The sequence below is a fragment of the Nyctereutes procyonoides genome, unplaced genomic scaffold (assembly GCF_905146905.1).
Source record: "Nyctereutes procyonoides isolate TBG_1078 unplaced genomic scaffold, NYPRO_anot_genome, whole genome shotgun sequence".
In the NCBI taxonomy this organism is placed as follows: domain Eukaryota; kingdom Metazoa; phylum Chordata; class Mammalia; order Carnivora; family Canidae; genus Nyctereutes; species Nyctereutes procyonoides.
This window is the reverse complement of record NW_026575126.1, coordinates 43,495,029-43,520,572: the sequence shown is the minus strand read 5'-3', so window position 1 is coordinate 43,520,572 and position 25,544 is coordinate 43,495,029. Positions and strand designations below refer to the sequence as shown.

The window sequence follows — 25,544 nt, the reverse complement described above, 5'->3', positions numbered from 1 at the left end:
TAATGGCATCTGAGAAAGAAGCATGGCTAAAGCCTGACTGTTCCCAAGCCCAGGGAGCTGAAACACTCGCTCATTATGTTGCCCCTGTACACCTGTCCCGGCCACCCAGTAAATATGTCATCCCAGGCAGTCACCAGGTCTCGAACTGGCCTTGGGAGACAGTGCTTAAACAAAGCCCCAGGATAAGATCTGTGGATCCCTCTCTGTGCACATTACAAAGAATGAGTGCAGGGGCTTGCTGCTGATTCTTAACCAGGAACAGTTTCAACCCTTATTGAACTCACTTCAGGTAACAGGGCTGAGGAAAACAATGATAATTCCCTCCTTTGTCTGCTTTGCATTGTCTCCCCTCATTAAGGGACCTGCATTATCCACCGATGAAGCTTTCTGTATTCCACCCAAGAAAAAGTAAAACCGTTAAGTCCCTGAAGTGCAACAATATTTTTTAAATTAACCTTTCTACAAAAACAACAGCCACAACAACAAACCTTAAAAAAAACAAAAACAAAAAAACCCTCTAATGGTAAATTAAATGTCCCATTCAAGATGCTCCTCTTGTGTTTTATAAGCTGACAAGCCCTTCACTTTTAGTGTATATCATTTGATAAGGACTTCAAATAAAATGCTACATCATTTTATTTTATTTTATTTTTTTTAATGCTACATCATTTTAAATGCAATTATTAGCCTTCTTGTCATGATGACATTTCTCTATTGTTTAATCTGAGTCTAGGAGGTAAAAAGTCCTAAAATACATAGGGAGTATCTACACTAAATAGAAATCAACACAAATTCTTTTACTTTTAGATCAAACTAAGGTTTTACGTAACAATTTAGTTCTATATCCTGTAGTCATGCTTATGATGAAATATTATGAGGGTAAAGAGAGGTTCTTTCCCTATCTGTCCATGTGTGTATCTTCCTCCTTCCTTCTCCCTCGCTCCTTCTCTTCCTCCCTCTTTGTTCTTCTCTCTCTTTCTTTTCCTTTTTCTCTCTCTTTCTTTTCCATTCATGCACCCACACATCTATTCATTCGCCCATCTATGTATGTACATATGTATATTTTATCGCTGTCACCTCCATAAATTTAAATAGGGGCAGACCGAATTCTCCATGACCTCAAGCACATGCCTACTTATGCCTACTGAGTTTTAAGAAAGAACTACTCAATCTATTTCTCTCTGAAATAGCAATGTTTACTCATAGGTTAGGACTATCACATTTGACAAATGTTCTAGCATGTGGGCATGTCACCACCTGGACTAGACCTCCTCGTATTAAGATTTACTAGATATTCCTATGAGTTCTTTGTGAGGGCTTAAGGCACAGGTGTGTGTATGTGTGTCTGTGTGCTTGTGTGCCAGTGTTTATTTTAGCATATATATATATATATATATATACACACACACAACACACACACGAGTATATATATGTATTTCAAATGCAGAGAGCAAGATAATAGATATTACAGCATCTTAACTGGTTTTATATTAAGTTGAGCTATGAAACTGCCAATATTCTATCATTTTTGTCACACAAAAATAGCAATTTTATATGACACGGTCTAAGACTATGTTTTCAATGAAATGTTACAATCTCAAAAAAAAAAAGATAGAAAATAAAACAAAATCTTGTCTCTTTTGCTCAGTCTAGGGCACCTGTGCAGCTTGGGCTATGACTGTATGTCCAAAGCTCCTGACTTTTGGGGATCTTTAAAGGAAATTCATGTTCTATGTGAAAGACGAAATGGCCCCTGGTAACTGTCAGTGCAACGGGATCATTATGAAATTTCTGAGTGAACCACCCCATTTTTGCTTTCTCTCTAGCTGCTGGAATCTGGTTCCCTTCTGCCCTAATGTGGGGGACATTCTCATGCACTGGTTGTTAGGAGATGTTAGAATGTTTAGCAAGCAGGACAAGCATGACAAATGTCTTCCTTTCTGGAGAGAGAACATTTTCATCAAAGCTCTATACACATCGTACATACATCCCCAAACATTTGTGGCACAAGTCACTGAACAAGGAATGTCCCCTCCCACCCGCCCCACCTCCTGGTTTGGCTGCTCACAGATGCATCAACAACCAAGTCATAAAACACAACGAAACCAAGAGCCAGTCCATAAAGAGAAGCCTGCCCCAGGCTTAATTCAAGCAAGCCATTCATCGAGCTAATGTGATGGTGGACCTGTCAAATCCAGAACGCATCACGGACACATCAGCAACACCGAGTGGCATGCAATGACCAGATGACCGTCGGCCCCACTGCCATGCTTTGCTTGGTTCAAGCTCAGAAAACAATCCCCCTTGAGAGTTTGGACAGTTAGGTTTCCCTAAGTCAAGGTGAGATTAAAATGAAGATTTGGTGAAGTCAAGTGCTTACCACGCATTTCCTAAATGCCAAGGAGAGATATTTGCCTATTCCCCTTAAATCTGTCAGTGAGACTATCAAATTACCTAGTCCAGACAGGTCTCTTTCTTTTGGGGAAAACTCTGCCCACACCAGATGGTCTTCATTCTGGAGGTCAGCAGTCAGAAACTCTCAGGGTGCTCCCAGATAATCAGCATGTGATCATTTAACCAAGAAGATGATGGGCAGGGAGTTGCAAGGTGCCCATCAAGGACCTTCTGGACCATCCTGAGGTTACTGGAGTTCAATATTTTCCAAAGGTCCCTGAATCTTTAATTTGATGAGGGCTTAATTTGTGCTGATAAAAGGTAAAATTCTACCAACTGGGGACATCAGACTTCTTTTGTTTTCCACATGCCCGAAGAGTGAATCTCATGATTACAAGTAAAATTAGTTGCGGTTTCTCTTTTCATCAAGTTGACAACCAGTGAGCATTACCAAAACGCTGTCAATTCCTGCTGATTTCGCTTCCTAGTCTGAAGGAGCTGCTTTGGGTTACGTTTTTTCTCTTTGTCATTCCTGCCTGTCTTCTAGATGAGAGGAACTGAGAATCTGTCCCTGCTGATACTACGCTGTGATCACGTGAAAATAAATTATTACACAACTGCCCTAGATAAATTCTAGAAACTTGGTATCTTTCATCAAGATTTCAAAAGCTATCCTAATAGTTCCACATTTTCCCCAAATACATGTCTTCTATCAGGGGAAGGGTCTTCCTTCTCTTCACCTGCTGACTGGAAACATAAGGAGATACCACCAGGTCATAACTACACTTTACAAACTGAACCAGAAATATCATTTTAAAGATTGTTTTCTGGTAATTTGCCTATTACTGAACATACCTCAATGCAATAATCCCATATGTGGCAAGTGTCTTGCTTATAATGAATAGGGCTAGTAATCAATTTGCACAGCAACCAAGAAGACCCAATATGCAAATTTCTTTCATGAACAGCAAGAGGCCAATTACATGGACAAGAGTATATTTACTTGGTTTCTTCCACTGAAACGATTACACTAACGTGGGAATTGTATAGTCATTCAAGATTTACCAATCCAAGAATGAGGGCAATTTTCAGAAGGACACGTTGCCAATGAGAAATCTCAATAATGTTAAAATAACAGGTTTTATACACGTACTTGCATAGGGTGCCCCCCACTCAATGCAGCAACACTCTAAGTTAATTTTCAAACAAATGCCAATGGAGATGGCCAGATTCTCCAGTAATTCTATTTAAGGACAGCATTAATATTGTTTATTATTTTAAAAGTATCTAGATGGGTCTTATTGAAGAAAGCAATTTAAATTATATCTTTTATAATTAACCTTTTTTCAACTTGGGGGAAGATGCACTTATATTGAGAAGCAAGATAAAAATCCAAAGAAATAAATCCGTTTAAGATTCTTATAATTATACGGCAGGCTAAAGTTACTATGATTATAATTATACACAAAGTGGGTGTTTGAGAATTTAGCATCTAGAGATATTTTCATAAAAATAATTAAGGGTTGTAGATGAACCACATTACAATTGATACTTTGTGAATCTTCAGTGTGCAGAGTTTAATAGCATTAAGACTCTTCATTTGTAGAATGAGCTCCAGGATTTCAAGATTGCCGTCAGTTTTATGAGCTTTATTGACTCTCTCTTTCCTAATCTGGTGTCAAAGTGTACTGAAGATAGTAACGTCCATAAAACATGTTTCGAGTCTTGGCAAGAGGATATTGGGTAACTGGATAATTTATGTGTTTAGAACTGCATCTTAACAATTGTTTGGATTTCTTTGGAGGTTCACTCCAGTCTTGAGAACCCATTAGGGCTGCTGATACGAAAACAATAATAACACCTACATACAACCAGATAGCAGATCTCACTTCTATCTCGCCAAAGAGCCATTTGTTACGAGTGTAGGCACGGGGTATTCAAAGTGCAGCTTTTAGGGCCCAGGAGTTTATTTTGCTTTATGACACCTCGGAAGAAATCTGCAGCTACATCGAGCTAACGACACATCTCGTGAGAAATGAAATGGAGCCGCAGAGGAAGCACACCACAGCAAACCGAGAGAGGAGCTAAGTCACAACAGGCCAGGTAGGAAGGAAAACCAGAGGCTGCTGACACTTCCCATTCGGGGGTCAAGTACATCGCCTGCTTACCTGTCTGACCCAGCATGCCTCAGCCACACATGCAAATTGTTACCATTACTGTTTTATTCATGAGACATATTTTTAAATTAAAGGAGTCATTACCAAAAATAAGCACCCTCAATGACATTTGTGCATGCAGAGCATCTGAACATTCACATTTATGTCCTCAGAAAACAGAGCCAACGAGTTGCATTCAATATGGAAACGCACACTTTGTTTGTTTCAAGGCACCTACACAAAAATAGCTGTGGCTTGCCATTTCAGAAACCGAGTCATCTGTCAAGCCTGGGTAATGGGTAATGAAGCTCCTCCACCCCCCCCAGCCCCACCCCCGCCATCCGTTCTGACTTCTGCATTTCTTAGACCCGCTCTGTCCCCTGCCACTGCCAGTCTTAACATGTGGTGCGCATTACGAATACATGTCGGTTTATCTTAGTAGGATCGGACACTGGGCACTGCTGCAAAGAGTGAATCTCCATAGGAATGCCAGATACATCTTCCCCATTCGTTTGTGTTGGGTTTTTAAAAAAGGCAATGGAGGGAATGCTCTACTGGGTGTATAAAAGTCATAAGAAAGGGAAAGAGGGTGCTCGCAGTTGAGGAAACCCTGCAGGATCATCTTCTTAGGTGTTCTTCCTATGAGTTAGCTGAAACCGTGGCTGCTTCTTACACAGAAGACCGTGGCAAGGCTGTACAGGGACTGTATGTGTGTGCATGCAAGGTGTGCTGTCACAGGGATTGAGAGATCTGAAAAGCAGCTGTACTTGCAAAAAACATAGCATTTTGTGTTTTAGCAGAGGGGGGCGAGAGTTTAGGAGGTTCTAGGCTTGATCGTTCATCCTCCCTCTCCGTGGCACCGTTTACCTTCACCATGGGACCTGATTTTGGGGTGCTGCCTCCCCAGCAGTCATGCACTGGCACCAGAACCAGACGAGCATCTCGTCTCCCACCAGCTAGTTCGTTTCAAGGTAGTTGTCAAGCAGGAGAAGGGAGACTCTTACCTGTCACTGTAGGCAGCGGCAGTGGCAGGGGTTGGCTGGGCGTAGCGGTATGCAGCATAACCACCCTGAAACGCAAGGAGAAATCTGACTTAGGAATGCAGAGGAGCCCAACTCAGGGGCGCCCGAACTGTGAGACCACACCAGAACAGCAGTAACCCACATCTACCAGTCTAACGTGGAGGTTAATGAAAGCTTAGTACCAAAGCAGGAGTACAAAACACACTGGAGAGCCAGGGGCTTGGATACCAACCCCAGCTGGATGTTAAAGGTTAGCAGGTGTAAGCATTTCCCAAAAGAAGAACCCAGGTACCCTTCTAAAGAGATGTACCTAAATGGTTAATGGTGATCGTGTTGGGTGGGAAGGATTACGGGGGAATTCTCTAAACACTCTTTATACTTTGCTGAACTTTCCAGATTTTCAAAAATAATTTTGCTTTACCTTTACTTCTTAGCTACTAACTTACACTTTATTCAAACAATCCTTGATCACTTCCTTAAAAATCCAATATAGGTTGAGCTAAGGCCCTCCTGTCTTACATTTATATTTACTAAAAAAAAAAAATAACACTTTGATTGAAAGTTTATTAGTAATCTCTTGCATATGTAGCTGTTCAACCACTGAAGCAATTAAAGAAGACTGCATTTAGCTTCCTAAATGTGGCATAATTATTTAAAAAACACGGAATGGTGAACACTTGTTAAAAATTCTGTCTTTTCCGCTAAAGATATCACACTGGTTCAGATAGGGAATTTGTTTGGTGTGGAGAATATGATAAAGCTTTCTAATTTGTAAATAAAATCATTAAGAGAGGAAAAAAACCTGAAAAAAATAATTAACATTTAGTTGCATGTACCAGTTATTGCAATTGTTCAATTAAGCAGAGGACAAGCAAATGGTCATATTCGAAAGGAATTGTGTTCAGTGGAGCATTGATTATCAAACTGTGAAAATAACTGAGCTTCTTGCTCAGCAGACCACAGCGATACATCAACCACTGTCGAATGATCTCAGCACAATTAACAAACAGGATCCAGTCTCTTCTGATAACGCGGGGACCACTCGGGTTCTAATTAGAATTCACAGTCCCATAATCCTCTGAAGGAATGGTTTTCACCCTTACCACAAACGGGCAACTTGGAACAGACTGATGTGTTAGAGGACCGCCCCCACCCCCAACAGCAGAGTCACTCATGTGTCAGAAGGGATCTAGCAACAAAATCAGGAGTGAGGGGGTACGTTACGCTTAGCTTTGTGTGTAGGGGACAACCAAGTGGTAAGACAAGAAGACAAATGCTACAGAGAGCATCTTTCAACACGTAGACAAGGTGGTCTCAATAATCTATTTCTACCCTCTTCTAGCAATAGCTAACTTCCAAAACAAATCTGCCACCACTCACATAGCAATTCAAAAATCTAGTTTGTCCTTAAAGAAATGTGTTCTTTGGATCAGCCCTGGAGAAGGCACCATCCAAGACATCCTGATAGATAATCACCAATCATTTGGAGCCAGTATTAAAAAAAAAAAAAATTCTCCCTTGAAAAATCATGTGGAAGTTTAAAAAAAATGAGGTCTTAGCCAGACACCACCTGGTGTTCCAAACACCATGTTCTCTAATTAAGAACGGGGAAACTCATTAAATGTGCTGAGGAGTTGTAAAACCAAAGCAGTTGTTACACCAGCACCAAGCTCAAGATACAGAATGATGGGCTGGGGGGAAATTAGGTCATCAGATTCTGGAGTCATTCTTTTTATCTGCTTGTCCATCTCCTCGGCTTTCATGATGTGTCTGGAAAGACACAGGTGTGCAGGTGTGTATATTAAACAGTGAAAAAAATGTGTGTTTTTTCTCTTCCAGAATAAAGAGCAAAAGCCATTGCAAAGGTATTTGGATCAAGTGCCACGTAAATCAATCATGATTTGGGGACTGTGGATTTGGTTCTAGCAAAGATTTCTAGCAATGGCCCCCCTCCCCTTGCAAGCCCTCTGTGTTTGAACTCTGTATGTGTCCTCAGCTTTTGCCATAGTTTCCACCAGTGAAACTGGGTAGCAAGTTTGCTAAGTGGGAAGAACAGCTGTGGTGCAAAGAACAGATAACTAAAATGGACCTCGCTGACTGCCAGTCGATATTTATCGTATGATCCTAAAATGGATGTGTGTGCAACTGGGATCCTTGTGCACAACAGACGTGCTTGTCTGTGACACTTTGGGAAGTGTCATCCTCTCCATTATTTTCATATGACTTGGCCATTTAGACAAAATGAGGGTGTGTTTCTACACAAGACAGGCATGAATGGCCAATGCCCTGACACTCGTCTTGGATATTTAGGAATCTGTTTCCGAGCTTTCCCTACTTAAGACTCAAGGTCATAGTGTGCTGAAGTCTGTGGAGCCATTGGAGAGATTCTGACCTTGAACAGTGGTCTCCTTCCTGTCCAGTAGGCCTGTTGGTGGGGATGGCAATGTTCTTATCTGTGCTGTGCAATACAGTAGTAACCGGTCCTAAGTGACTATTGAACACTTGAAATATGGCTGGTAAAACAAACTGAATTTTTAATTTGATTAATTTGAATTTACATGTCAAGGGCTACATGGGGCTGGTGGCTTCCATATTTAACAGTCCAGGTCTATATGATCCCTCAGATAAGTTATAAGTGGAAAAGGAAAAGGTTCAGGTGGCTTGATACCAGCACACCTATATACTGCATTGTCTCCTTTTGCTATCTTTCTTCTGTATGAAATCCATATTAGGGGAATAACAGAGTTGTGTATTAACTCTGTGTATGTGTGCATACACTGTAAAATGATCAAAAAATACAAATTGCTTTAATTTGCCTTTCTAACAGGTGACTCTAATCAATTTTATTGCTCCATATTTTGCAGCTCGCTGAGCATAGCCAGAGCTTCTGCAAGGTTCTGTGCTAATGTCTGAAACAGGAGCGCTCACCTCCATTTGCTGGCACCAAACCATGTTCATGCTGAAGCCAGTCTTCCTGACCTTAGGACAAAAATGTGCCCTTGACAATGAGATTTCTCCCACCACCAAACTGAAGAGCAAGCACAGCATGGTTCTGTACTCCCTCCTCATAAAACATACTCATTTTTTCACATACTGGGCAGCAAGCTATAAATGAGACCTTATATAAAATATACATTTTAAATGGCCGTTATGGATTTCCCCCTCTGCCCCCATCACCAGAAGCCGCCACAAAGATCTCGACTCATTGTGTGAAACATTTCCTTTGCTAGTGAGACCTCTGGAGGTTGGGGCAGAGGTTATTGATTAAGGACCCCTAATGGCGCTCCAACAAAACGTTTTCAACATTGCATTTCTTGGGGGTGCTAATAGTGGTAGGAAAGGAAACCTTTCCATGACCAAATAGGTTTGGGAAATGCCAAAGTAAATGAAATGGACCAGGTTCCTCCATCTGTGGAACTTCCTAAAACAATATTGGCAAGTGCTATAGATGCTCAGGGCATCTCAGAGTCATTTGACCAAAAAAAAAAAAAAAAAAAAAATCCAGTTTTACTTTAGAGCACACTTTTGGAAAAAGATATTCTAATATCCAAATGACTTAGGAAGAGAGGCAAAACGTTTGTGTGCTGGTGGGGATGTGGCAACGGGAAGGGCTCCGTGTGTGTTTCTCTTCAGCTTAACTGTATAAAGTAGCAATGGGCTTAATTCTAGGCAGAAGCCTTTCCATTTTCTGAGAAGACCCAAGGATCTCACTTTGTGCAATCTGCAAGGTGGATGGAATATATACATAAATATATATATATATATATATATATATAACTAAAACAACCTTTATAAGAATATTTGCAAAATGAAACACTTGAGTAATGGCTCCCTAATTCATCAGTATACATTCGGCTCTCTTTGAAGTGTGGCAATAAAAATCAGTTTTCCTGAAACATAAAAATAAAAGTTGATCTTGGGAATTTGAATTATTTTGTTCTCTCCTAGATCCAAGTACCCCCTTTTCACACTAGATTTCTCATTAAAACTTAATTCTCGTGGTTAAAAAAAGAATGTACTTTCTTAATTGACTTAATACAGAACAACAATGGGAATTGCATGTTACAGGGAAATCCATGTAATAAAACTCCCACTGATCATCCTTAGTTTTACATTCTTCCTTCATTTTGTTTGACAGTTTTCATGTTGGCTACAGACCATATTGGGAGACTCGGCCAGCTACACTCCAATGGACGTGTTGCTCTTTTTTTTTCCTACAAATTAGTTCATTTGGGGGTTGTTTCAGTAGTGAGTAATAAGGTTGAGAGCTATAGCAATAGGTGTGAAATAAATTTATAAGAAGCTACAATGAAACCAGGCAAAGTCATGTTGGCTGGGCTGACCCTCAATGCTGGATGAATACGTTTTTTGTTTGACCATTCCAGTTGACTCCAGGAACCTACCACAATTACCCAGACAGTTGACACGATGAAACCTTGCAAGGTTTTGCGCTGAATTTATATTAATTGAGTCTAGATACATTTTAAGCCAGCAAATTTACAGCCAAGTCAGACCTCCATTTTGATACACTCAAGATCTAGTCAACAGGGGAAATCTGAGGGTGTGTATCTCTATCCCAGAAGCATTCACATCGAAACTGGAAAATTCAGTTAAGTCTTTCGTCTTCTATGTTAGAGAACATATCCCCTCCCCAGAATTGTCTTGTTAGTAGGATTTCACAGCAAACCCACAATCATAGTGATGAGTTTTTCCACCAGTCGGGATTTCATACCTGCAGCAATTTATTGCCATACACAGGCTCTTGATACACTACTCTATAAGGAAACAGAAATGTAATGTTTTCAATGCAAAAATGAAATAAATAAAAGAAAATGCATAAGTCAGACAGAAATTCCAGAGCAATTCATGTACAAGTTTGCTTCCCTTACTTCACAAAGACCTGAGACTGACCCATCAAACCAAAAACAACAGCAGGTTTTAGCTGCAGATCTCTGTAACCCAGAGTATCAGGAAGGTGAGGGTGGTGGTGGGGGGGGGGGTGGGGGAGAGTAAAACCTTACTGATCGAATTTGTGTTATAACTTGTACTTATTTTCAAAGAAGAAAAAAGGATACTTTCATGGCTTCTTATCATCCTAAGCATAATGTAACAGCTCAAGTTAACTCCTTCAAATTTCTCTCTTTATCCCATGATTAGAATTCTCTGGAATACCTGAGAATTTAGCTTTGGTGCCTAATTACTGAGGCAGTTGACAGTACACAGCAACTCTAGCTGTATCAATACCTTGGTTTTTAAAATTTAGTATCAAAGAACAACAGAGCGCGGAACTGAATCTCGTGACTTAGTGAATCATGTTGAAGCTGCCAAAGTTCCTTTTAATACATGTGACTGGAAAACCTATGTGCACGTGCCACGTGTCTAGAGAAGCTGCTGGGAATATATCGTGGGCACGTCATGACTTCGTTCAAGTCCAACACCAACATGATCTCAAGTAGAACCCCTCGGACAGACTGGGATGCAATTTTTGGATGTGAGCATTTTTTTGGGGGTGGGCGAGCCTAATCTTTCACATGAGTGGTTCCAGTTTAGAGTGAATTTTTCTAGGTCCAGGGCAGACATTAAGGTGATGGAAAGCCGCAAGATTTAGGGACCTGCCTTATAAAGGTGTGTGTTTATGGATCTATATTGTCTAGATCTATAGATCATCTATGTCTATATCATCTACATCCTCTATATCTTAATCTTTACTTGGCCTTAGATTTAGTAAATGTAAGCCTGTGGACCTATGCCTGTCCACATTCTAGGTTCTTCTCTCTCTCTCTCTCTCTCCTATTGCTTATTTGAAAGTTTCAAGTAGAGATACTGTTTCCTGTGACCTGCCCACCTCATTATCTTATTTCTCATCTTCTTCCTTTCCTTTCACTGCATTTCTCAGAGTGTGGTTCAGTGAGGGCGACAGCATTACTCGGTGTGACTGGAGCCAGATCACACGGGCTCAGGCCCCAGGGTCAATGAATGATTCTGGACAAAGCATTTTTTTCTTTTTTTTTAATTAATTAATTAATTAATTATTTTTGGACAAAGCATTTCATCTCTTCTCTGAAGAAAAAAGTTTCCTCCACTGAAAACAGAAGTGGAGGTAATGGGTGGAGGAAATTCCTGCCCACCCAGGGCTGAGAGGGGGAAGCGAGGCAGTAAAGGTTGAGCATCTTGTGCCACATAGGAAACGCTGAACCCCTTGGTGGGCTGACTACTGCCCACTTGCCTACTGCCACTTGCAGCTGGCTCCCACGGAAAGCGTGGTCCCAGGAATAAGGACTTGGTGTTTTATTTGGAGAAGTTGTGTGCTTCAGTTACACATTTATATTAGTGAAATGAGGACGCCTCTTTGTTTTAAGATCCATGGATGCCAAAAGGACATGAATTCAGAAATAATTGTGTTTTAGCCAAGGTGTCAACCAGGAACTTGCTATAACACAGAATTTAAGAAGAATGTAAACATGCATTGGAATCTCATGGAGACATACCAGCCAGGCAGCCTCACGGCTGCTTGGACTGCTGGAAAGCTTAGGGCTTTCTCATGAAAAGGGAACATTTCTATCGTACATCAGTGTTTCTTTCTCGGTCTCCTCTCTCCCCACCTGTCTCCTCTTCTCTTCTGCCCATCACTCCACTATCTTGCTCCACTTTCCACTGAGTTAGTACCTCCTTTTGAAACAGCTCGATTTTCATGTCTTTATTTCCATGTTCAATGGTTATGTTTTGATCAAACGCCATACCCTTGGATAGCTCCCTGAGCTGGGGGAAGACAAACATCTGGCTAAATGCAGCTAAGCCACACTTACTTTTAGCTCTGTGGCCAATTCTGGTCTCGTGAGATCCATAGCTTCACCCCTATATAGAACGGATTGCTCTGTAGGCCCAGGGCACTTAGTCCTTCTACTTCAACTTTCAAAAAGGTTGTTCATCCCATGGATCATTACTGCTATTATTTATTTATTCACCTTGACTCACTTTTTCATGGAAAATAAATCATTTAAATGTGTATCACTAAGCAACCATGGCTAACTTATAGATTCGATAGGTTAGTTATATAAGCTGAATTTTGTTCTTTTGAAATAGAAGAGAGAGAGAGAGAGAGAGAGAGAGAGAGAGAGAGAGAGAGAGAGAGTAGCATCTCCTCGGGTGGAAAGGACCCTCTTTTATACTGTCCTTCCTGACTTGGAAACTCACTACATCCTCTCAGATGAGTGGCCATCCTCACTGGGCCTGAGCGTAACCCCTGTGGCCAGGGCCCGAGCTCCTCCTATAGGACTGGGCACCTGAATAGGATGCTTTTTCTGTGCCCACAGCTCAAATGAACTTCCCTGGTTTTGGCCTTAGCTCCCAGCTCACAGCATCCCGTAACCAATCGAAGCCCTCTTGCAATTTCAGGGCATCTCTGAGCACCTCTCCCTCTCTCCACAATCCTCACTTCTTTGAAACATTTAAGAAGGAGATCATTCTACACCGGAGGCAGACGGCTGGCCAGGTGCAGGGGTCCTGCAGGTCTTTCAAATCCCACATGCTCCACTGGGACCGAGAAATGCTCAAGGGCTCCAACAAGAGGTGGGTGGGATGGAAAGACCTTGCAGGACAGAGACAAGGGGTGAGAAAACAGGTACAAAGAGGAGACCATGGTCTGGTGCGTGTGCTCTGGCAGCTTCCAAGGGTGGACGGCGACGGAGTGGGAAGCGCTAGAGGCCAGCCTGTTGGTGCCATCCTTAGAAGTAACCAGAGCAGAAGCTCACTAGGGGACCCAGCAAACTTAAAACAAAACGGGATGTTTAAGCCCATTAGAGGTGACCTGTGTGTTTAACACATGTCCCAGGACCTCTCAGGATTGCCCTAACGCTATTTACTGTGCATGATTTTTAACAAGCTTGAAGGAGCAAGCCAAACACTTCCTTTAAATAAAAGAGACCTTTGCATGTTTTCCTTTGAACCTTCATTTCTTTAAGAAATGGTGCACTGGGAACAGTTCCAGTCACACCAGTACCGCAAGGGAGGCAGGGGTGGCAGCTTGAAAGATCCCATTCAAGCATGGAACATACTTCGAGCCAAGACCAATCCTGCTCCATAAACTTGCAGGTGCAGGAAATATTTGAATTCTTTCTTTCCCCGAAATCAACGCGAGGCCACCTATGAGCCCATTTCGCTGCCGTCACGGGAGGTCTAGTCACTGTGCCCCTCAGACACTGTGCCTCCCCCCCCAGGGCAGGAATATTCCAAAACTGCCAGTTTACACAGAGCAAAACACTCAGGAAGCTCTGCAAGGTCTGTGTGTGTAGCATGTCCTTTCCACCCGAGGACATGCTACACTCTCTCTCTCTCTCTTCTATTTCTAGCTCCTTTCTTGGAAAGAGGATCCAAACAAGTGCCATGAAGCAGGGCGCCGAGTTCGAATCTCAGTAGCTCCCTCTGTCCCCTGACTGCCCATTTGAAACCTCCCCCTGAAAAATCTTAATATAATATGAACAGCGGGGAAAATGATACAGACATTTCTCGGGCTCGAAGAGTGACTTGCAAAGCATGGGAGAAACAGTCTTCTAAACCTTGACTCCGGGGAGCACAGCATTGGTGAAACAAGAACCGCTGTGTCCTGCCATAACCCCCGACACCTTCGGGGGCTGCACCACCACACCCCGCAGGCTCTGTGCCCAGATGTGGTGGGTTCATGGGGCACGAAAGCCGCTAAAGGAGCTTACAGCCCGAAGGGGCTTTTTGGGATAGCTCTCCTCACTGAATGGACTCTCTCTTCCCACCTGGTGCATTTGCTCCCTTCTGAGTGTCTCTGTGCCCCCCATTTGCTTTGTTCTCACGGATTTTCATTTGAGGTCTCCAGCGCCACTGGCACAGTCATATCTGCCCAACTCTCCTAGTCGTGCATTCTTTCCCCATGTCTGGGATCCTCCAGACTCTGCCTTCGGGCAGCTCCTCCTTCCTGCTACTCAAGTATCTAGAAGGCAGGAGAAGACACCCACTGGAAATATCCATAGGACAGCACAAATTAATAATTCAATAAATGGCTGTCAGTTTACAAAGGAGGAAACTGAGGCACAGGGAGGAGGCCATTCAAGAAACAATAGCTAATATATTTTTGTTTTTAGCTAGGCTTATGAATGTGCCCTCCCACACCACTGGTAGGTGTTGACAGAGTTTTTTTTTTGTGTTTTTTTTTTTTTTTTGTATTTTGGGGGTTTTTTTGGTCGATTGTCTTTTTTCCCCTCATTTTTCATCCCTTCTCTTCTCCTCATATTCCAAATAAAAAAGAAAAAAAGCCCTAAGCTTAGATATGCTCTATCCAGAGGCTACACTGGCGGTTGGGTGTAGACTGATGTTGGGTTTCTTGGGTTTCTAAGGATGTTGATGGATCTCCAGCCTGCCCAGCCTCACACTGCCTCTCTAAAATGGTATGCATTGAAAAAAAAAAGTTTTTAAAGAGAATATTTGGAGCCATGCATTAAGCTACACAAAAAAATAAGAAATTGGTTGCTCAGTGGGTGTAGGTTGTTTGTTCATTTTATTATGAAAAAAACCCACTAATCCATAGATTATAATAAATGTATTTGATGCAATGATAGTAGAACTCAACTACATGCATCATTGATGGAGATTAATACTATGTTTCAAAATTGTAATTATTTGAAATTCAAAAGGAAGAAAATTAAATAAATAGTGTCTTTCTCATTTTCTAGTAAATTATATCAATTTGGTCAGAAATACGGTTTTATTTTTCTTTGTTATCTAGTCTATAAGACAACAAATACGATTCCAGTGAACTTATTTGAGGTCACTTGTAATACAAAAAAAAAAAAAAAAAAAAGCATAGGATTTAAAAAAATGGCCCCAGACCTTGCCCATCTATTTTATATTGTGTGTATTCCAGCTTATTCTCCTAACATTGTAGCTAATATCATAATAGGAGAGAGTAAGTGCCTCTAGATCCATTTAGGTAAGTTTAATTATGGTCCCCATAATGAGAACCATCCTACTCTTTTCTGAAAGTGAAAAGCCTAATAAAGTGGTACCATTTAATAAACAATTCTAAATTTAACAAACAATTCTAAGTCAGGTAATGGTTGGGGGGGGGGAGATGGAAGGAACAAGGAGGACTAAAGGGTTGTGTGGCCAAGTTGGCAGTTATTTTGTTAGAAATGTTTCCTGCTAAAATCACCCAGAGGGAGCGGGAGGGGTTCTTTCTAGAGCTATCACCATGAACTAATGTCTTTTTCGGAAAACATCAAGAAAAGCAGCCATGAAAATATCTTTTAACCCTCTGCAGCTGGTAACTACAGCTGTTATCCTAAATATTATGCTGAAACCACACTGAAAACTTTAGAGGCTTTTTTTTTTTTATAGGGCTAGAGAGTGTTAAATTTGACATGAGACAAATGCCATCATTTTAAGGGCGCGTTTGCATGTCTTCTGAGGTTAACTTCTGGAGTTAATGCCACCCAACACCAGCCACGATGGCTGTCAGGACTCTTGCTCACAGACCAGGAAGAGGAAACTTGTAGCAAACTTGTAAACAGAATGACTCTGGGAGGAAACAGGGGTGGCATGCACGTTAATGAATACTTACATAAATGTCTGCACCATAAAATCCATCCTGGTAAACAACACTGCAAGGGTGCACACACAAAGAAAAACATCCATATTAGTGCATTTCCCCATGCAGACACACCAACCCCTGCAATGGCGAAGTTAGTCTGGTCACAAGATCCAAAACACAGGAACCGAGGATAGTTTTCACATTGGTTAAGGAGGTTGGAGACAACAGCTGTCCGTCAGCCCGAGAAAATTAGGCAGGGGCCCGAGGTTGGCCCAGGACGTGGTGGCGTGCTGGGCACCAGGCCCCCCTCCCCAGCTTTCAGGAGGGGGAGCAGAAATGCAAAAAGGAGGTCGGTTTAAGTGGCCTGGACAGACAGGAGGGTCAGTGTTTGCATTCAACCCAACCACAGATCTCCCCACTTGGGGGGAAATAATCATCTGCTTAACATACAGGATTGATAAAGGGTAGGGGACAGATTGTCACATTTTCAGGACGCGGTGTAGCTGAACGACTTGAGGAGAGCCAGACAACCCAAACGATTCCAGAACTGTTCCCCTACGGTCTTCCACGCTGTGGTATTAAATTTGGTAATTCCAGGTGCCACTCCTTCGTGGTAAGTGTAGGAAAAGATCTCTAATTACACGTGTGTGAGCATGTGTGTGTGCAAGATCACACGTGTTTGTATATGTGGGTGCTCTGTGTGCATGCAGGTGGGTGGATTGTGGGTGTGGTACCATGTGCATGTCAGCACACGTGTGTGTGTGCACGTGTATGCCCTGCCCAGGTGTACAACTGCGTGTGTGTGCAGACTGGCATATACAGTGTGTAGTGGTGTGTGTTTGCACATCTATGCATGCATTTGTGCTCCTGTGTACACATGTATGTACATACAGGTGCCTGCATGTAAATTTTCATAAAGTATATCCAGGCCAAGCAAGCCCCACATTATGACTGAGGCTCCATTGACACCATCCATATAGTCATTCCAGAGAGAAGGGACTTCACAGGAAGCAGAAAATATCCTGGGCTTTTCCAGAAGTTTCTTGGTATACCTTGAGTGAAGCAGCCAGGAAGAGAAGCTTATAGCCATGTAACCACGGGAAACTAACTCACAATACCTAAGCATTACAATGTGTTTCATGAGGATCACATGTAGCCTGTACAGGTCACAGGCTTCTCGAAGGATCACAGGACGTTTGGACTATAAAAACGTGTGTTTCCAAGTGCAGGTTTTCTGCAGGATGGTGGTTGTCATTGATAACCTTCCCTGAGATCTCCCCATGGAGTTCATAGATGATTTAGGACTCTGGCAAAGGACCAGTGAGCCCCCCCAGTGAATGGAGCGGGGTTCTAACAGAAACAGGACTCTGGTTACCAAAGGGAGCCAGCAGGCTTCGGGAGGAGAGCGGACCCACATGTAAGCCAAGCGTATGGGACCAGAGGATGATACTGGAAACACACGCACACGCACGCACGCACACACACGGCTGTGACACTGGTTTGCTGGAGAACCCGGTGGAGTGCTTCTCAGAGCTTTTCAGACATGACTGGCTAGACCCCAAGTACCATTATCCTTAAAAATGTGACAGGATTTCACATGCCAAGGAGGTTGGGAGGAATCACTTTCAGCTGTTTTCATTTTGATCCAAGAGGGCCACAGTTCACGAGAGGGCTCGTCAAGCAGCGTAAAACCCCTAATCCAAGACACTGAGGTGCGCAGCACCCTTAGCTGTGCTCCCAGCATTTGCAACATTAAAAGATAGTGTCTGTTGGGGGTCAGAAGGCAGGGCCAGCCTCTGCCAACAGGATTTGGAACAGATCGGAGGAAACGGGGGGAGAGTGACAAATATTTAGCCTGGGTCCCAAACCACAGAGCTTAGTCCTATAGCCGTGACAAAACAGCCTCTGCTTCGGCCCCACTCTTCCATGCTGCTGTGCCTGGGCTGGGAACGCCTACTCTCCCAATATCCTCCTCCAGAAGCAGGTCATCATTCAAGAGCCAAGTGAGGCGGGAACCGCGTGGCCATCCGGTCACAGCCTCACCAACCAGCAGCTGTGAGCCGGGGGCTCATCACTTAAGCTATCTGAGCATCACGTACTCATCTGCAAAATGGGGAGAGGGGCTAGGAAGTGGCCACCTTGAAGAGGATGCAGTGAGGTGCTGGGTGCAAAGCCATGAGCAATGTGCTGGACATCGTGGTTACAGAAAGTGATCTGGGTATGAACCAAATATTAGTATTTTAACTACACATTAATATATATTTAAACATGGGAAGTCATGCCTCCATCCACATATTTGTTAGACGGGGGATCCCATCTGTGACTGCTCTTCTGTGAATACTGAGGAGCCGAGCCTGACCTGGACTTTGGGGGTGTTCCCACGCATGCCCATGTGGACCAGGAGGGCTGAGCTGAGGCTCTGGTTGGAAAAGTGGCCTCTTCTTTCACCAGCTGTGGTTCTTAGACGTCATGGCCAGCTGCACGCCTCCATATCAAGTCTATTTGTAACAACAGCTCCCAGGAATGAGGAAAGAACAGGCCCTGACGTTTGTTTGCCTTTGTTCAGCAGGGTAAACCCTGTACCATGCTTGGCCGTGGCAAATTACTTTGGGACTTGGACATCCCGCATTGGAGACAGAGAACCAAAGAGAAGATGTGATCCAGCATCCTCATTTTGAGAAGCTCAAAGCAACTGAATGTTGAGTACTATTTCTCTGCTACCGAAATGCTTACAGTCCTCCAACAACTACACTAGGGCACAGAGGGCGAGAACGTCCATCACTAAACCTGCCATCAGGGACCTTTGCAGGGAGAGGGCTGTGTGGTCACAAAGCCATGTGCATAAATGCACATAAGTGTAAAACTGTGGTGTGGATAGGAGTTGAGGAGGAACAGGTGCTCCGAGAGGGCAACGGGGGTCGGGGGTGGGTAGGAGGTGCTAGCAGAAGAGGTGAGGCTACCTGTCCAGGCACCTCAGAAATCTCAAAGCCTTAGCCAGGTAGAGAGGGGGGGGAAGCATTCCAGGCAAAGGGAACAGACTATGCAAGCCCCAGTGTCTAGAAGGTCCTAGGCTCCTTCAGGGGCCTGCAGGGTTCAGAGGCCCAGCGGACGGCAGGAGAGGGGTGCTTGGCTGAGAAAGGAAACTAAGAATTCCCACTATTATAAACCACGGGATGCAGGGAGTGCCTCTCACCGAGTGCTGTACCCACACATTTTGGAGGGAATGATGGAGAGGGTGTAATCTATTTTCATGAATTCTCTAAAACCAAGAGACCCATAGGGCTGTCCTTGTTCATGGTATGAAATGAAGCCAGTTGATGGGCTGCCACTTTCACCAAAATGCTGTTTTTCCTCCTAAGCTATTGGTGATGGAGAAGGCACAGACAATACTGGTCCTCACATTCATAGAATGAGGCCTACATGTTCAGTCCCTGGTCTAAGCATCCCACACTCATTATCCAATCTCGCCCTCATAATGCCCCTGTGGGTTGGAGAATAGTGTCATCACCCTTCAGATAGAAAGAACCTACAGGGAGCCTTGGCTTCACCATCTGCATTGAACTGCTGCAGCAGACAGTGGTCAAATTTCAGCGTGCATGCAGGGTCACCTGAGGGCTCGTTATAACACAGATGGCTGGGCCCCGTGCCCAGCCCAGAGCTTCTGACTTCGTAAGTCTGGATGGGAAGGGGGGGCTGGTCTAAGAATTCCAATTTCTAACAAGGACCAGGTGATGCTGATGCTGGTGGCTCAGGGACGAATAGGCTCTTCGTTCTATGGGACACCACCCTGCACATGTTATCTTTGTTCACATTTGTGACAGCACCGACCTAGGAGACTGACCAGTCTCCCGGGTCCTATTCTAAACAGGAGCTGGTTATAGGAAAGCTCTCACAAACTCTCACACTGGTTTCCAGGAATGTGTCCAAACACCTTTTAAAGCCCCACAAAACAGGTGCACTTAAAATATCAGATTTGTAGGGAAAGGAGGGCAGGAGTCGATGGCTACTATGGATCTATAGATAAATTAAGCACGGCCGCGTCCAAGCGAAGGGAGTTGCCGTCATGCATGGAACAGGTGCAGTCCAATTTTAATGCAAAGGCGGACTGTCTAGCCATGCAAAGGTAATTGTATTGCTTGCCAATCACTTTGGGCCTGCAAATGCCTTTGCAAGAACATAATGCAAATGCACATCTCATTTTCTTAGGAAGGAAGGTAATAACAGTCGTTAAATATTTGGTTGAATGCACTATAGCAAATTAGTTTACTTAAAAAAAAAGAAAAGAAAAGAAAAGAAAGTATAGGATGCCCAAACTATATAATCTGTTTGTGTAATATATCGCCACCACAAATGCATTCCTGAAGGAGAGGTTATTTAAAACTGCTCTTCCTTACTGCCCCTTCCAAGTGGAAAATAAATTAAAGTTTTAATGTGTTTAAATCTAGCTGTTTTTCAATAGATAAGGGTTCATAAACTCCCTGGCATTTGTATATTACTGCATCTGTTGTATATGAATATATGTTCGTGTACACCAACATTTTCCTTGGGAAGACATTTTTAATTAGATTATTAAAGGCCATTGTCACATACCACTCCCCTCTCCCCCTAAAATTTAAAAACCACTGACTTACGGTGTTTGTCTATAGATGCATTCAATTTAGAAGCTTTTTTCTTTTTTTATGTAACAGAAGTTACACTTTACCACTGGCTGGAGATTTGAACAAGAATTCACACCCAAAACAAAGACACAAACAACAAGCTAGAGAGAATTCTGGAAAATATTCTGATAATGGGTGATAACTTTAGTTCCTGGTGTTCCTATCAAATGAGAAAGGTCCTAAACAACAGACAATACGGTCTGGGGATTAAGATATTTAGATATTAATACCAGAAAGCATAGTTGATTGATGGACAGAAAGGTGCATGCACATCCTCCTAGAGGCTGTGTCAGAGGCCTTTCTAGGACCTAGCCTGAAAGCATTCCTAAGGATCTATGGGTGCTTAATAGTTAAGGAACTAATTAAGAGCAAGGATTTGGTGAGGCCAGTCTCACAGGGTTACTTTGGGTGTTGGGGTTCAGTTGGGGTTCAGGTACTAAATGAACCATCATTTTAGTATCTGATGTTGTACTGAGTCTGGTGGGTACATCTTCAAGGCATCTACCTGCCCTCTCCATCCATGGGTCATCAGTCTGCAAGATCCATTGGATGGTAATTGTCCAAAAGGCAATTTCTCCCAAATGTGAGTCATAGAAAGACAGACTGGACATTGAGCCTTCTCTAGCAAAACTGAGTCCAAGATCAAATGCGAGGATTGATCCATTCGGCTGTCTATGAAACCATTCACTAGCTAATATTTTATTTATGATCTATATATTCCATAAATGATTGAAGTGCCTTTATCCAAATCCAGCTCTGTGGCTTGTGGGGAATGGAAGTCTGTGACCTGTATGCAGGTGCCTCCAAGGAAAGGGGGTCAGACACTAGGTTTCTAACTCATTGCCCATACTCACTCCGTTAATATTGACAATCAACAGTGAGTTGGCTGGCTCAGTCTAGGTTTCCCATTCATTCCCACGATCCCCCTATGGCAAATGACCACGTATTAATGTCTCAGGAGGTTTCTTTTTAGCGATGTGAGAAAGAAGAGAATAGGGCCTCTCTAGAACCTGTGTTCTTCACTTGCTGGGAAGAACTTCAGAAAATACCAGAAAGTGGAGGAGAAAACCAAATCAATAAAGGGAAATAGAAGAATAGGGAAGGCATGGTTGGTGAATCCTCCTGCATGACTATCTTGATCTTGGGTACCTCCAAGGGTCACCTGAGTCTCCATGGAAGTAGCCATGGAGGTTCTGTGGGAAAACAATATGGAAACCATACATGGAAATAGGGTAAATGATACATTTTTGGTTGGAATTTCAGTAACAGAGTATATATTGCATACTTCTATGAAGATCAGAGATTTAGGTTGCCAGTGAGCTATATCTTCAACTGGTGACAAATGGAAAACCATAATAAATGCAGCTTGCTAGGTGATAACCTTAGTAAAGATGGAGATCACTGGGTGTGAGGGAGAATGGTGGAATGGGATTTCAACGTGGAACTTTAGGAAGTGCCTGGACTTAAGTGCATCCTACATTTCTCCTTTTTCTGGAAGCCTTCTCTAAAAACCCAAGCTGAGCTAAGGGGCCTCCCTTGGTGCTCACAGGACACGCTTATCGCTAATCACAGTTATTGAAATTATTAGCATACATGGTGCCCCCTATTCCTAATGGGAAGAATCTCCTCTGAAGGTGCAAGACACAGTGCATGGAATTGGGATGCTAGGCTGAACTGTACTGGAGTAAAGACATGAGTTGAATCTAGAAATCTCCGCCACCAAAGGAACAGTTTTGGAGAGGAACAGCTACAGGATATCCACCACTATCACCTGGACCACCTGAATCCTGATAATGTCGCTTCTTGGGAACAGAAGTAGGTTTCCAATACCTTTGCTGTTTGCTTCTACTCAAGCCCAGGGCTCTCACCACTCCAGCCCACATCTGCTCTGTCCTGTCCTCTGCTATTCTTTCCAACATGAGCTGCCTCCCTGCACTCTCCGCAGCCTAAGCCAACAAGCAGAAGCAAAGGGAAACCTTCATTTAAGATGCTGGGTTTTTTTCATTTGGTGCTAGTGTACTCCAGGGAGTTTGTAACACAGCAACACAGCCTAGCTGAATTTCCTGTTTTCAACCAGCACTTGGCTCTTATAGAACTTACAGACATGGACACACGCACCCCTAGGGTGCACCCCTAGCCCTTCTGCTCCATCACCACCCTCTTCCTGTGTTGAGAATTTCATCTTACTACTAAGGGGGGTTTTCAGGATTCCACTGAGAATATTACTAGCAAAGAGGCACGGTGTACCATTATAACTGAAATGATTAGGAATATTGCTGGAATACTTAAATTAATTAACATCTGAAGCAGTCGCCAACACGTTGCTTCACCATTTGGAGATGCCCGTGTCTCTTCCTGGTGAATGTGGCGTTAATTAGTTATGTGTGGTTATTCCCAGCAAAGAGTGAGCTCATTGTAAGTGAGCGAATTTCAATTTTATGGCAGGTGTGTTATTTTGAGATTTTTATAAATCGTTCATGGGAGGATAAGCCATATAATTTTACTTTATTTCTTTCCTGTTCAGTATACTAGTGAGATACGGAGGGTACATATACCAAAAAGCTACAATTACCGTCTACTAAGATAAGATAATAATTTTCCGACCAGCTAATGTGGTATAAACATGCAATTTTGTATTTATGGCTTATGAATCTTGCTTTAGTAATTACGTGAGCCTACAGGGTAACTTGGTGGGTTTCTTTCCTTCATAACAACTGACTGTGTGACCTTGGGAATAACACGTCTTTACTTCTGCATTTCTGGGTCCATGATGAGACGGGCTCAACACCGTGGGGTTGGAAATAATGATTAACACGGTGGATGCTTCCTTATATCACGTGGCCAGATACATAAGGCTTAGGGGGTGCAGATGCATGTTTTTGGAGGGTGGGGAGAATTCGGGGCAATTTCATCCTTGGTCTGTTATCATCACCATCTTTCCATGAGAAAGAAATTTTTACTGTTGTTTTGTCCGCTATGAAACTCAGAAGTGACCTGCATCTAATGACAACACAAGAAACCATGGGCGTGGACCGATCTCTCTTTGTTTTCTCTTCCTGATGATTCCATCTAGTTTAATTTATTTATATTCTTAACTTTGTCTCATTGCATTTGTGTTTGAAACACTTCAAATGCTCTCCTCTGCAATGGGTGAGATATGAATAAATAATGAAAAAAGAGTGGTTCCCTTTGTCATCAGTATAATAGAGAGATGATCTAGGCTAATTCAAGTTTTCTAAAAGATTTATAAGCAACAGAGCTATTAAAAAATGCATTAACCCTTTTCATACAGCCGGGAATACAGCCATGTTCTTTCTACAGACCAGAAAAGCCAGTCATTGGCCAGGAAAGCCTTGTGCCAAACTGTCCTGGGCATTAGCAGAGTTTTTCTGCGTAGCACTATTGACATTTGGGGTCTGATAACTCTTTCCATTGGGGGGGGGGCATCCTGTGCACTGGGGATGTTGAGCAGTGTCCTTGGCCTTCACCCACTAGATGCCATTGCACCTTCTTGCTCTTGCTGCAACAACCCGAAACATCTCCAGACAGTCCAAACATCCCCTGAGTACCACAGGAGACATCTCTTTCTCCCTGACTCCAGGGCTGCTGGAATGTTCCAGGAGGATCCCTTAACAGGAAGAAAGAAAGGACAGCATTTTGGAGTTGCAGCCCACCACACCAGGACCACCGTTCCTCAGCATTCCTCGCCACCCCTTGATCCTCACTTGGCGATTCCAGAGTCCACGCACACAGATACCAAACCACCAACAGGAGACACATCAACCTGCATTTCCTTGCAGTGGGCAAAGGAAGGCAAATGCCCATTTTGGAAAACCCAACTGAAATGAGCCTTACTTCCAATTTCTCTGGACTTGCCAATGTTTGCGTTTGCTTCTGCGCCTAATTTTCTCTTCTCAGGCAAGGGTTCATAAGCCTTGCCGGGCAAGGTGTCTTTGGGGAGGGGAACCAGACACCCCCACCCCGCCACAGTGAACTTGATGTTTGGGGACTCAATGTCCCTCCACGGACGGATTCAAGGGGCAAATGTGATCCAACCTCCTTAATAACCAGATGTTTGCAATCATCAGAAATACATCTTTGGCTGTAGCCATTTCTCTGTTCTCCAGCATTCAGTCTCAGAGAGAATTTACATAACAACATGTGACATGTAGAATGCTTAAAGGCACCAACCATGACAGGACAAATTACACTCATTTTTCAATACTCTTTGCAAGGTGCTCCACTGCAGGCGCGCCGGGCTGCATGCTGGGGCGGTTCTGGTGGGGCAGTCAAGACCAGCATGCGCTCGCAAACAGGAGGGGGGCCAGTGTGGGAGGCCCGGCCCGGGGACGGGGAGGCCACCCCACTTACCCGCCGTAGGCCGGGATCGGGGGTGGGGGCGCCGCGGCCCGGAAGGTGTTGTACACGGTGCGGCCGCGGCCTCGCAGGTGGGCCCCTCGGTAGGCGGCCGCGGCGGTGGCAGCTGGATACGGGAAGCCGGGCACTGCGGGGGGGGAGAGAGACACAAAGGCTTTCAGGAGCACACCTGTCGCTGGGGGCGGCCCGCCCCCCAGGACCCTTCCCCTGCAGGCCGCGGTGGACACCTGCCCTGGGCTGGAGACAGGCAGGAGGCCAGGGGCCCCGACAGACAGAGGCGCACATCAAGGCGGCGGTCCCTGTGCCCCAGACATATGGCAAATGACAGAGACGCACAAAGAACCCTTAGTCACAGGACGAGCTGTGAGCACTGCACGAAGCC

At 43.7% G+C, this 25,544-nt stretch overlaps 1 protein-coding gene across 15 annotated transcripts in view; it reads right to left on the bottom strand.

Annotated features, from left to right (window-relative positions):
- RBFOX1 (RNA binding fox-1 homolog 1) overlaps positions 1 to 25,544 on the bottom strand; it is a 1,051,909-nt gene that overhangs the window by 31,629 nt on the left and 994,736 nt on the right. For 8 of the 15 annotated variants that reach the window (XM_055340886.1, XM_055340888.1, XM_055340896.1 and 5 more), the window contains 3 exons: positions 25,157 to 25,289; positions 10,305 to 10,347; positions 5,555 to 5,619 (listed from right to left, as the gene is read on the bottom strand). In XM_055340886.1, coding sequence (XP_055196861.1) covers positions 5,555 to 5,619; positions 10,305 to 10,347; positions 25,157 to 25,289 — 241 coding nt within the window. Of the gene's footprint in view, positions 1 to 5,554; positions 5,620 to 10,304; positions 10,348 to 16,157; positions 16,198 to 25,156; positions 25,290 to 25,544 lie in introns of all 15 variants that reach the window. The other 7 variants (XM_055340889.1, XM_055340897.1, XM_055340884.1 and 4 more) reach the window with 1 other exon arrangement.